The 13,432-nt window shown below is 45.6% G+C and overlaps 1 protein-coding gene across 1 annotated transcript in view; it reads right to left on the bottom strand.

The window, feature by feature from the left end:
- Positions 1-13,432, bottom strand: part of LOC106604125 (docking protein 3) — a 31,049-nt gene that overhangs the window by 4,072 nt on the left and 13,545 nt on the right. Inside the window, exon 5 of the mRNA XM_045717817.1 lies at positions 1,148-1,317. Within this exon, the coding sequence (XP_045573773.1) occupies positions 1,148-1,317 (170 nt within the window). The remainder of the gene's footprint in view (positions 1-1,147; positions 1,318-13,432) is intronic.

The raw sequence follows: 13,432 nt of genomic DNA, 5'->3' as shown, positions 1-13,432 counted from the left end.
GGAAACAACACAACTCTAGTGATTATGGTGGAAACAACACAACTCTAGTGATTATGATAGAAACAACACAACTCTACTGATTATGGTAGATACAACACAACTCTAGTGATTATGGTAGATACAACACAACTCTACTGATTATGGTAGATACAACACAACTCTAGTGATTATGGTGGAAACAACACAACTCTAGTGATTATGGTGGAAACAACACAACTCTAGTGATTATGGTAGATACAACACAACTCTACTGATTATGGTAGATACAACACAACTCTAGTTATTATGATAGAAACAACACAACTCTACTGATTATGGTGGAAACAACACAACTCTAGTGATTATGGTGGAAACAACACAACTCTAGTGATTATGATAGAAACAACACAACTCTACTGATTATGGTAGATACAACACAACTCTAGTGATTATGATAGAAACAACACAACTCTACTGATTATGGTGGAAACAACACAACTCTAGTGATTATGGTGGAAACAACACAACTCTAGTGATTATGGTAGAAACAACACAACTCTAGTGATTATGGTAGAAACAACACAACTCTAGTGATTATGGTAGAAACAACACAACTCTACTGATTATGGTAGATACAACACAACTCTAGTGATTATGGTAGAAACAACACAACTCTACTGATTATGGTGGATACAACACAACTCTAGTGATTATGGTAGATACAACACAACTCTACTGATTATGGTAGAAACAACACAACTCTACTGATTATGGCAGATACAACACAACTCTACTGATTATGGTAGATACAACACAACTCTAGTGATTATGGTAGATACAACACAACTCTAGTGATTATGGTAGAAACAACACAACTCTACTGATTATGGTAGAAACAACACAACTCTAGTGATTATGGTGGATACAACACAACTCTAGTGATTATGATAGAAACAACACAACTCTAGTGATTATGATAGAAACAACACAACTCTAGTGATTATGGTAGATACAACACAACTCTAGTGATTATGATAGATACAACACAACTCTAGTGATTATGATGGAAACAACACAACTCTACTGATTATGGTAGATACAACACAACTCTAGCTAAAATCTACTGGACATTACCTCTGACCTTCCACCCTGACCTCTAACCCTTTACCTTGACCTGTCCGAAGCGTCGTAGGAGGTGGTAGGGCCAGCAGTAGACGGTCGCACCAGTCTGGAGGTCCTGGAGCAATAAGGCGTCTCGTTCTGGCAAGAGGAGGTAACTTCCTGTCAGCTGACATCTCCTCGATGCCTCATTGGTCTTAACTGTCACCTGGTATTGGGCTGGGAGGAGCAGCAGGAGGAAGAGGGGAGGGGTTCATCATTCATACATGGAGATTTATGTAGCTCTTACAGTATCTCAAGTAAGGATTAGTTCCTACACAAAGTCTGTAACACAAAACTCTAACATGCTGACTAGTCAAAAAAATACTTATTTATTTGAATAAAAAGCATATAAATAGATTAAACACAAAAGTCACAAGGCGATTCAAATGATTTCCACAACAACTATTATTTTCTGCAGTCTTCAGCTTGTCAGGGAAGTCAACAGAATGACACTAAGCAAAATACTTTGAAATGAAACACATTTGGATAAGGAAGCGGCTGCTGACGCAGAAACCTTTCTCTCCTGTGTGTCTGAGCCTCTGAGATCTCTCCTGCCTGTATAGGGCTGCTGACAGAGCCGGGCCCATAGCGGTAGAGGGGAAAAGTATTTGATCCCCTGCTGATTTTGTACGTTTGCCCACTGATAAAGAAATGATCAGTCTATAATTTTAATGGTAGGTTTATTTGAACAGTGAGAGACAGAATAACAACAAAAATATCCAGAAAAATGCGTGTCAAAAATGTTATAAATTGATTTGCATTTTAATGAGGGAAATAAGTATTTGACCCCCTCTCAATCAGAAAGATTTCTGGCTCCCAGGTGTCTTTTATACAGGTAATGAGCTGAGATTAGGAGCACACTCCTAAAGGGAGTGCTCCTAATCTCAGCTTGTTACCTGTATAAAAGACACCTGTCCACAGAAGCAATCAATCAGATTCCAAACTCTCCACCATGGCCAAGACCAAAGAGCTCTCCAAGGATGTCAGGGACAAGATTGTAGACCTACACAAGGCTGGAATGGGCTTCAAGACCATCGCCAAGCAGCTTGGTGAGAAGGTGACAACAGTTGGTGCGATTATTCGCAAATGGAAGAAACACAAAAGAACTGTCTATCTCCCTCGGCCTGGGGCTCCATGCAAGATCTCACCTCGTGGAGTTGCAATGATCATGAGAACGGTGAGGAATCAGCCCAGAACTACACGGGAGGATCTTGTCAATGATCTCAAGGCAGCTGGGACCATAGTCACCAAGAAAACAATTGGTAACACACTACGCCATGAAGGACTGAAATCCTGCAGCGCCCGCAAGGTCCCCCTGCTCAAGAAAGCACATATACATGCCCGTCTGAAGTTTGCCAATGAACATCTGAATGATTCAGAGGACAACTGGGTGAAAGTGTTGTGGTCAGATGAGACCAAAATGGAGCTCTTTGGCATCAACTCAACTCGCCGTGTTTGGAGGAGGAGGAATGTTGCCTATGACCCCAAGAACACCATCCCCACCGTCAAACATGGAGGTGGAAACATTATGCTTTGGGGGTGTTTTTCTGCTAAGGGGACAGGACAACTTCACCGCATCAAAGGGATGATGGACGGGGCCATGTACCGTCAAATCTTGGGTGAGAACCTCCTTCCCTCAGCCAGGGCATTGAAAATGGGTCGTGGATGGGTATTCCAGCATGACAATGACCCAAAACACACAGCCAAGGCAACAAAGGTGTGGCTCAAGAAGAAGCACATTAAGGTCCTGGAGTGGCCTAGCCAGTCTCCAGACCTTAATCCCATAGAAAATCTGTGGAGGGAGCTGAAGGTTCGAGTTGCCAAACGTCAGCCTCGAAACCTTAATGACTTGGAGAAGATCTGCAAAGAGGAGTGGGACAAAATCCCTCCTGAGATGTGTGCAAACCTGGTGGCCAACTACAAGAAACGTCTGACCTCTGTGATTGCCAACAAGGGTTTTGCCACCAAGTACTAAGTCATGTTTTGCAGAGGGGTCAAATACTTATTTCCCTCATTAAAGTGCAAATCATTTTTAACATTTTTGACATGCATTTTTCTGGATTTTTTTGTTGTTTTTATTCTGTCTCTCACTGTTCAAATAAACCTACCATTAAAATTATAGACTGATCATTTCTTTGTCAGTGGGTAAACGTACAAAATCAGCAGGGGATCAAATACTTTTTCCCCCACTGTATATGGAGACCCAATCACTGGCCACTTTAATAAATCGATCACTAGTCACTTTAAACAATGCCACTTTAAATAATGGCACTTTAATAATGTTCACATATCTTACATTACTCATATCACATGTATATACTGTATTTTATCGGTCGGTCATCGCTTATCCATATACTTACATGTACATTCAGCGCCTTGCAATAGTATTCATCCCCCTCTACGTTTTTCCTATTTTGTTGCATTACAACCTGTAATTTAAATTGATTTTTATCTGGATTGCATGTAGTGGCCATACACAAAATAGCAGAGGTGTGGACTCAAGTCACATGACTTGGACTCGAGTCACAAATATGATGACTTGCAACTAGACTTTGACTTTAACACCAATGACTCGTGACTTGACTTGGACTTGAGCCTTATGACTCGACCTCCCCGAAGCCTAAATATTAAAAATGATGCTATTAAAAAAAGTGGTCTGAGCATCAACTCTTCATTTAACGGATTACAGTTTGAATCGGGCAGCGGCCAATCAAAATGTGCGTGTCAGTGCAGAGGAACGTCTGCGGATGAATTCAGAAGGAGCCCTTGGAAAGATGATACACAAAATTATTATTTTCAGATATAAAGACAACGCTGTATCAACAAAAAACGGATCGCAACTTGCAAAACATGCGGGAAGAGAATTACAGACGGAGGCGCAACCATATCCAACTTTGTTCGACATTTTGAAGCTGCACAAAGAACGGTAAGTCGTGGCTAATATAGCCGACAGCGATCCATCACACGAAGTTGTGTGTTTATGAGTGTGTGTAACTTGTTTCATGAGTTTATTTTTTTGCCTGGCTTGTGATGTCTGGAGCCTGTATTGTTATGTGCTCTCCTCACTGCTTGCCTAGATTAGACTTGCAGATTGACTCGCCACCACGCTGTTTGGAGCTGGACAAGATCAAATGAGCACATTTGTGGCAGAGTGCCTCCTCAAATAGTTGTGTACTCTTCTTAACCTGTTGATTACGGCGAGTGCTTGAACCTCCTGATTTGTGTTTCACACAAATCCCACCATCCCCCCCTCTCTGCTGTCCTCCGCAGTTTTGAGCTTTCTCCGCTGATAATGAATGAAGAACGGCGGCTTATTTCATCTGAGGCACCGCATTCACATACAGTCTTCCAGATAGAAATGCAATATATAGATCTGTACTCGATTCTCTAATCTACACAGCAAAGGCTATTGTAGGTGATGTATTTCTATGCAGCCACCACCTCACACGACCCGACCCAGCCTACCACGCCTCTCCCGCAGAGAGAGAGAGAGAGAGAGAGAGAGAGAGAGAGAGAGAGAGAGAGAGAGAGAGAGAGAGGTCTTTCTCATTTCCATGGAAATATAACGTTTATTTGGAAAGTAATAAATATATAGATTTTTTTTTTTAAGTATTCATGATTTGCGTAAATGTAATATACTAACTGTTACTCTTGTTAAAAATATGAAATGGTATTACATTTGGTGAAGAGCACATTATGACTTGTTTAGGACTCGAAACTCAAAGTTTAGGACTTGAGACTTGACGGTCTTGACTTGAGACTTGACTCGGACTTGCCTGTCTTGACTTGGGACTTGAGTGCTAAGACTTGAGACTTACTTGTGGCTTGTAAAACAATGACTTTGTCCCACCTCGTTAAAATAGTCCAAATTGGTGAAGTGAAATGAAAAAAAGAACTTGTTTAAAAAAAATAATATTACAAACAGAAAAGTGGTGCGTACATATGTATTCACAACCCTTTGTTATGACATCCATAAATGAGATCTGGTGCAACCAATTACCTTCAGAAGTCACATAATTAGTTAAATAAAGTCCACCTGTGTTTAATCTAAGTGTCACATGATCTCAGTATATATACGCCTGTTCTGAAAGGCCCCAGAGTCTGCAACAACGCCAAGCAAGCCGCACCACCAAGCAAGCAGCACCATGAAGACCAAGGAGCTCTCCAAACAGGTCAGGGACAAAGTCGTGGAGAAGTACAGATCAGGGTTGGGTTATAAAAAAATATCTGAAACTTTGAACATCCCACGGAGCACCATTAAATCCATTATTAAAAAATGGAAAGAATATGGCACCACAACAAACCTGCCAAGAGAGGGCCACCCACCAAAACTCACAGACCAGGCAAGGAGGGCATTAATCGGAGAGGCAACAAAGAGACCAAAGATAACCCTGAAGGAGCTGCAAAGCTCCACAGCGGAGATTGGAGTATCTGTCCATAGGACCACTTTAAGCCGTACACTCCATCAGAGCTGGGCTTTACGGAAGAGTGGCTACAAAAAAAGCCATTGCTTAAAGAAAAAAATAAGCAAACACATTTGGTGTTCGCCAAAAGGCATGTGTTAGACTCCACAAACATATGGAAGAAGGTACTCTGGTCCGATGAGACTAAAATTTTGCTTTTTGGTCATCAAGGAAAACGCTATGTCTGGCGCAAACCCAACACCTCTCATCACCCCACAGTGAAGCATGGTGGTAGCAGCATCATGCTGTAGGGATGTTTTTCATCGGCAGGGACTGGGAAACTGGTCTTAATTGAAGGAATGATGGATGGCACTAAATACAGAGAAATTCTTGAGGGAAACCTGTCTCAGTCTTCCAGAGATTTGAGACTGGGACAGAGGTTCACCTTCCAGCAGGACAATGACCATAAGCATGCTGCTAAAGCTACACTCGAGTGGTTTAAGGGGAAACATTTAAATGTCTTGGAATGGCCTAGTCAAAGCCCAGACCTCAATCCAATTGAGTATCTGTGGTATGACTTAAAGATTGCTGTACACCAGCGGAACCCATCCAACTTGAAGGAGCTGGAGCAGTTTTGCCTTGAAGAATGGGCAAAAATCCCAGTGGCTAGATGTGCCAAGCTTATAGAGACATACCCCAAGAGACTTGCAGCTGTACATTTTGCAAAAGGTGGGTCTACAAAGTATTGACTTTGGGGGGGTGAATAGTTATGCATGCTCAAGTTCAGTTTTTTGTGTCTTATTTCTTGTTTGTTTAACAATAAAAAATATATTTTGCATCTTCAAAGTGGTAGGCATGTTGTGTAAATCAAATGATACAAACCCACCCAAAAATAAATTTTAATTCCAGTTTGTAAGGCAACAAAATAGGAAAATTGCCAAGGGGGGTGAATACTTTCGCAAGCCATTGTATTCTCATTCACCCCTTTAGATTTGTGTGTATTAGGTAGTTGTTGTGGAATTGTTAGATTGGAACTAGAAGCACAAGCATTTCGCTACACTCGCATTAACATCTGCTAACCATGTGTATGTGACCAATAAAATTTGATTTGATTTGAAAGGTCCCTAGAAAACGTCCATCATTTATTCATCATGCATTCTTTTTAAAAATGTTTTACAAGGCCTTTTCATTGTGCGTTAGTTCTTCTAAAATAGCAGTCTCATCCTTCTCTGTTCCATTGGGCCATACTGTGTCCTGTTTCGAAACACTCAGCGCTTACAGTACAGATTACTGTGATAACAACACATAGTAACAGTAGCGGGGAGGCTCTGGAAAGCATTGCCAAGATGTACTGTATCTACACTACACGACCAACAGGATGTGGACACCTGCTCGTTCAACATCTCATTCTAAAATCATGGGCATTAATATGGAGTTGGTCCCCCCTTTGCTGCTATATCTGCTGAGATCTCCTTATGTTAGGTCCTGATGTGGCTGTGCCATATGGCTGTGGGCTACACTAGTTCATTTAGCAGGTCCTGATGTGGCTGTGGGGCGACACTAGTTCATTTAGCAGGTCCTGATCTGGCTGTGCCATATGGCTGTGGGCTACACTAGTTCATTTAGCAGGTCCTGATGTGGCTGTGCCATATGGCTGTGGACTACACTAGTTAATTTAGCAGGTCCTGATGTGGCTGTGGACTACACTAGTTCATTTAGCAGGTCCTGATGTGGCTGTGGGCGACACTAGTTCATTTAGCAGGTCCTGATGTGGCTGTGCCATATGGCTGTGGGCTACACTAGTTCATTTAGCAGGTCCTGATGTGGCTGTGCCATATGGCTGTGGGCGACACTAGTTCATTTAGCAGGTCCTGATGTGGCTGTGGGGCAACACTAGTTCATTTAGCAGGTCCTGATGTGGCTGTGGACTACACTAGTTCATTTAGCAGGTCCTGATGTGGCTGTGGGCTACACTAGTTCATTTAGCAGGCCCTGATGTGGCTGTGGGGCTACACTAGTTCATTTAGCAGGTCCTGATGTGGCTGTGGGCTACACTAGTTCATTTATCAGGTCCTGATGTGGCTGTGGGCTACACTAGTTCATTTAGCAGGTCCTGATGTGGCTGTGGGGCTACACTAGTTCATTTAGCAGGTCCTGATGTGGCTGTGGGCTACACTAGTTCATTTATCAGGTCCTGATGTGGCTGTGGGGCGACACTAGTTAATTTAGCAGGTCCTGATCTGGCTGTGCCATATGGCTGTGGGCTACACTAGTTCATTTAGCAGGTCCTGATGTGGCTGTGCCATATGGCTGTGGACTACACTAGTTAATTTAGCAGGTCCTGATGTGGCTGTGGACTACACTAGTTCATTTAGCAGGTCCTGATGTGGCTGTGGGCGACACTAGTTCATTTAGCAGGTCCTGATGTGGCTGTGCCATATGGCTGTGGGCTACACTAGTTCATTTAGCAGGTCCTGATGTGGCTGTGCCATATGGCTGTGGGCGACACTAGTTCATTTAGCAGGTCCTGATGTGGCTGTGGGGCGACACTAGTTCATTTAGCAGGTCCTGATGTGGCTGTGGACTACACTAGTTCATTTAGCAGGTCCTGATGTGGCTGTGGGCTACACTAGTTCATTTAGCAGGCCCTGATGTGGCTGTGGAGCTACACTAGTTCATTTAGCAGGTCCTGATGTGGCTGTGGGCTACACTAGTTCATTTATCAGGTCCTGATGTGGCTGTGGGCTACACTAGTTCATTTAGCAGGTCCTGATGTGGCTGTGGGGCTACACTAGTTCATTTAGCAGGTCCTGATGTGGCTGTGGGCTACACTAGTTCATTTATCAGGTCCTGATGTGGCTGTGGGCGACACTAGTTAATTTAGCAGGTCCTGATGTGGCTGTGGGCTACACTAGTTCATTTAGCAGGTCCTGATGTGGCTGTGGGCGACACTAGTTCATTTAGCAGGTCCTGATGTGGCTGTGGGCTACACTAGTTCATTTAGCAGGTCCTGATGTGGCTGTGCCATATGGCTGTGGGCTAGACTAGTTCATTTAGCAGGTCCTGATGTGGCTGTGGGCTACACTAGTTCATTTAGCAGGTCCTGATGTGGCTGTGGGGCGACACCAGTTCATTTAGCAGGTCCTGATGTGGCTGTGGGGCTACACTAGTTCATTTAGCAGGTCCTGATGTTGCTGTGGGCTAAACTAGTTCATTTAGCAGGTCCTGATGTGGCTGTTGGCTACACTAGTTCATTTAGCAGGTCCTGATGTGGCTGTGGACTACACTAGTTCATTTAGCAGGTCCTGATGTGGCTGTGGACTACACTAGTTCATTTAGCAGGTCCTGATGTGGCTGTGGGCTACACAAGTTCATTTAGCAGGTCCTGATGTGGCTGTGGGCTACACTAGTTCATTTAGCAGGTCCTGATGTGGCTGTGCCATATGGCTGTGGGCTACACTAGTTCATTTAGCAGGTCCTGATGAGGCTGTGGGCTACACTAGTTCATTTAGCAGGTCCTGATGTGGCTGTGCCATATGGCTGTGGACTACACTAGTTCATTTAGCAGGTCCTGATGTGGCTGTGCCATATGGCTGTGGGCTACACTAGTTCATTTAGCAGGTCCTGATATGGCTGTGGGCGACACTAGTTCATTTAGCAGGTCCTGATGTCGCTGTGGGCGACACTAGTTCATTTAGCACGTCCTGATGTGGCTGTGGGGCTACACTAGTTCATTTAGCAGGTCCTGATGTGGCTGTGGGCTACACTAGTTCATTTAGCAGGTCCTGATGTGGCTGTGGGGCTACACTAGTTCATTTAGCAGGTCCTGATGTGGCTGTGGGCTACACTAGTTCATTTAGCAGGTCCTGATGTGGCTGTGGGGCTACACTAGTTCATTTAGCAGGTCCTGATGTGGCTGTGGACTACACTAGTTCATTTAGCAGGTCCTGATGTGGCTGTGGGTGACACTAGTTCATTTAGCAGGTCCTGATGTGGCTGTGGGGCGACACTAGTTCATTTAGCAGGTCCTGATGTGGCTGTGGACTACACTAGTTCATTTAGCAGGTCCTGATGTGGCTGTGGGCGACACTAGTTCATTTAGCAGGTCCTGATGTGGCTGTGGGCGACACTAGTTCATTTAGCAGGTTCTGATGTGGCTGTGGGCTACACTAGTTCATTTAGCAGGTCCTGATGTGGCTGTGGACTACACTAGTTCATTTAGCAGGTCCTGATGTGGCTGTGGGGCTACACTAGTTCATTTAGCAGGTCCTGATGTGGCTGTGGGGCTACACTAGTTCATTTAGCAGGTCCTGATGTGGCTGTGGGGCTACACTAGTTCATTTAGCAGGTCCTGATGTGGCTGTGGGCTACACTAGTTCATTTAGCAGGTCCTGATGTGGCTGTGGGGCTACACTAGTTCATTTAGCAGGTCCTGATGTGGCTATGGGCTACACTAGTTCATTTAGCAGGTCCTGATGTGGCTGTGGGGCTACACTAGTTCATTTAGCAGGTCCTGATGTGGCTGTGGGGCTACACTAGTTCATTTAGCAGGTCCTGATGTGGCTGTGGGTGACACTAGTTCATTTAGCAGGTCCTGATGTGGCTGTGGGGCTACACTCATTCATTTAGCAGGTCCTGATGTGGCTGTGCCATATAGCTGTGGGCTACACTAGTTAATTTAGCAGGTCCTGATGTGGCTGTGCCATATGGCTGTGGGTGACACTAGTTCATTTAGCAGGTCCTGATGTGGCTGTGGGCTACACTAGTTCATTTAGCAGGTCCTGATGTGGCTGTGGGCTACACTAGTTAATTTAGCAGGTCCTGATGTGGCTGTGGGGCTACACTAGTTCATTTAGCAGGTCCTGATGTGGCTGTGGGGCTACACTAGTTCATTTAGCAGGTCCTGATGTGGCTGTGGGCTACACTAGTTCATTTAGCAGGTCCTGATGTGGCTGTGGGGCGACACTAGTTCATTTAGCAGGTCCTGATGTGGCTGTGGGCTACACTAATTCATTTAGCAGGTCCTGATGTGGCTGTGGGGCTACACTAGTTCATTTAGCAGGTCCTGATGTGGCTGTGCCATATGGCTGTGGGCGACACTAGTTAATTTAGCAGGTCCTGATGTGGCTGTGGGCGACACTAGTTCATTTAGCAGGTCCTGATGTGGCTGTGGGCTACACTAGTTCATTTAGCAGGTCCTGATGTGGCTGTGCCATATGGCTGTGGACTACACTAGTTCATTTAGCAGGTCCTGATGTGGCTGTGGGCGACACTAGTTCATTTAGCAGGTCCTGATGTGGCTGTGGGGCGACACTAGTTCATTTAGCAGGTCCTGATGTGGCTGTGGACTACACTAGTTCATTTAGCAGGTCCTGATGTGGCTGTGGGCGACACTAGTTCATTTAGCAGGTCCTGATGTGGCTGTGGGCGACACTAGTTCATTTAGCAGGTTCTGATGTGGCTGTGGGCTACACTAGTTCATTTAGCAGGTCCTGATGTGGCTGTGGACTACACTAGTTCATTTAGCAGGTCCTGATGTGGCTGTGGGGCTACACTAGTTCATTTAGCAGGTCCTGATGTGGCTGTGGGGCTACACTAGTTCATTTAGCAGGTCCTGATGTGGCTGTGGACTACACTAGTTCATTTAGCAGGTCCTGATGTGGCTGTGGGCTACACTAGTTCATTTAGCAGGTCCTGATGTGGCTGTGGGCTACACTAGTTCATTTAGCAGGTCCTGATGTGGCTGTGGGCTACACTAGTTCATTTAGCAGGTCCTGATGTGGCTGTGGGGCTACACTAGTTCATTTAGCAGGTCCTGATGTGGCTGTGGGCTACACTAGTTCATTTAGCAGGTCCTGATGTGGCTGTGGGCTACACTAGTTCATTTAGCAGGTCCTGATGTGGCTGTGGGCTACACTAGTTCATTTAGCAGGTCCTGATGTGGCTGTGGGCTACACTAGTTCATTTAGCAGGTCCTGATGTGGCTGTGGGGCTACACTAGTTCATTTAGCAGGTCCTGCTGTGGCTGTGGGGCTACACTAGTTCATTTAGCAGGTCCTGATGTGGCTGTGGGTGACACTAGTTCATTTAGCAGGTCCTGATGTGGCTGTGGGGCTACACTAGTTCATTTAGCAGGTCCTGATGTGGCTGTGCCATATGGCTGTGGGCTACACTAGTTAATTTAGCAGGTCCTGATGTGGCTGTGCCATATGGCTGTGGGTGACACTAGTTCATTTAGCAGGTCCTGATGTGGCTGTGGGCTACACTAGTTCATTTAGCAGGTCCTGATGTGGCTGTGGGCTACACTAGTTAATTTAGCAGGTCCTGATGTGGCTGTGGGCTACACTAGTTCATTTAGCAGGTCCTGATGTGGCTGTGCCATATGGCTGTGGACTACACTAGTTCATTTAGCAGGTCCTGATGTGGCTGTGGGCGACACTAGTTCATTTAGCAGGTCCTGATGTGGCTGTGGGGCGACACTAGTTCATTTAGCAGGTCCTGATGTGGCTGTGGACTACACTAGTTCATTTAGCAGGTCCTGATGTGGCTGTGGGCGACACTAGTTCATTTAGCAGGTCCTGATGTGGCTGTGGGCGACACTAGTTCATTTAGCAGGTTCTGATGTGGCTGTGGGCTACACTAGTTCATTTAGCAGGTCCTGATGTGGCTGTGGACTACACTAGTTCATTTAGCAGGTCCTGATGTGGCTGTGGGGCTACACTAGTTCATTTAGCAGGTCCTGATGTGGCTGTGGGGCTACACTAGTTCATTTAGCAGGTCCTGATGTGGCTGTGGACTACACTAGTTCATTTAGCAGGTCCTGATGTGGCTGTGGGCTACACTAGTTCATTTAGCAGGTCCTGATGTGGCTGTGGGCTACACTAGTTCATTTAGCAGGTCCTGATGTGGCTGTGGGCTACACTAGTTCATTTAGCAGGTCCTGATGTGGCTGTGGGGCTACACTAGTTCATTTAGCAGGTCCTGATGTGGCTGTGGGCTACACTAGTTCATTTAGCAGGTCCTGATGTGGCTGTGGGCTACACTAGTTCATTTAGCAGGTCCTGATGTGGCTGTGGGCTACACTAGTTCATTTAGCAGGTCCTGATGTGGCTGTGGGCTACACTAGTTCATTTAGCAGGTCCTGATGTGGCTGTGGGGCTACACTAGTTCATTCAGCAGGTCCTGATGTGGCTGTGGGGCTACACTAGTTCATTTAGCAGGTCCTGATGTGGCTGTGGGGCTACACTAGTTCATTTAGCAGGTCCTGATGTGGCTGTGGGCTACACTAGTTCATTTAGCAGGTCCTGATGTGGCTGTGGGGCGACACTAGTTCATTTAGCAGGTCCTGATGTGGCTGTGGGCTACACTAATTCATTTAGCAGGTCCTGATGTGGCTGTGGGGCTACACTAGTTCATTTAGCAGGTCCTGATGTGGCTGTGCCATATGGCTGTGGGCGACACTAGTTAATTTAGCAGGTCCTGATGTGGCTGTGGGCGACACTAGTTCATTTAGCAGGTCCTGATGTGGCTGTGGGCTACACTAGTTCATTTAGCAGGTCCTGATGTGGCTGTGCCATATGGCTGTGGACTACACTAGTTCATTTAGCAGGTCCTGATGTGGCTGTGGGCGACACTAGTTCATTTAGCAGGTCCTGATGTGGCTGTGGGGCGACACTAGTTCATTTAGCAGGTCCTGATGTGGCTGTGGGCGACACTAGTTCATTTAGCAGGTTCTGATGTGGCTGTGGGCTACACTAGTTCATTTAGCAGGTCCTGATGTGGCTGTGGACTACACTAGTTCATTTAGCAGGTCCTGATGTGGCTGTGGGGCTACACTAGTTCATTTAGCAGGTCCTGATGTGGCTGTGGGGCTACACTAGTTCATTTAG

The sequence above is a fragment of the Salmo salar genome, chromosome ssa05 (assembly GCF_905237065.1).
Source record: "Salmo salar chromosome ssa05, Ssal_v3.1, whole genome shotgun sequence".
Classification (NCBI taxonomy): Eukaryota; Metazoa; Chordata; class Actinopteri; order Salmoniformes; family Salmonidae; genus Salmo; species Salmo salar.
This window is presented reverse-complemented; position numbering and strand designations above follow the sequence as displayed.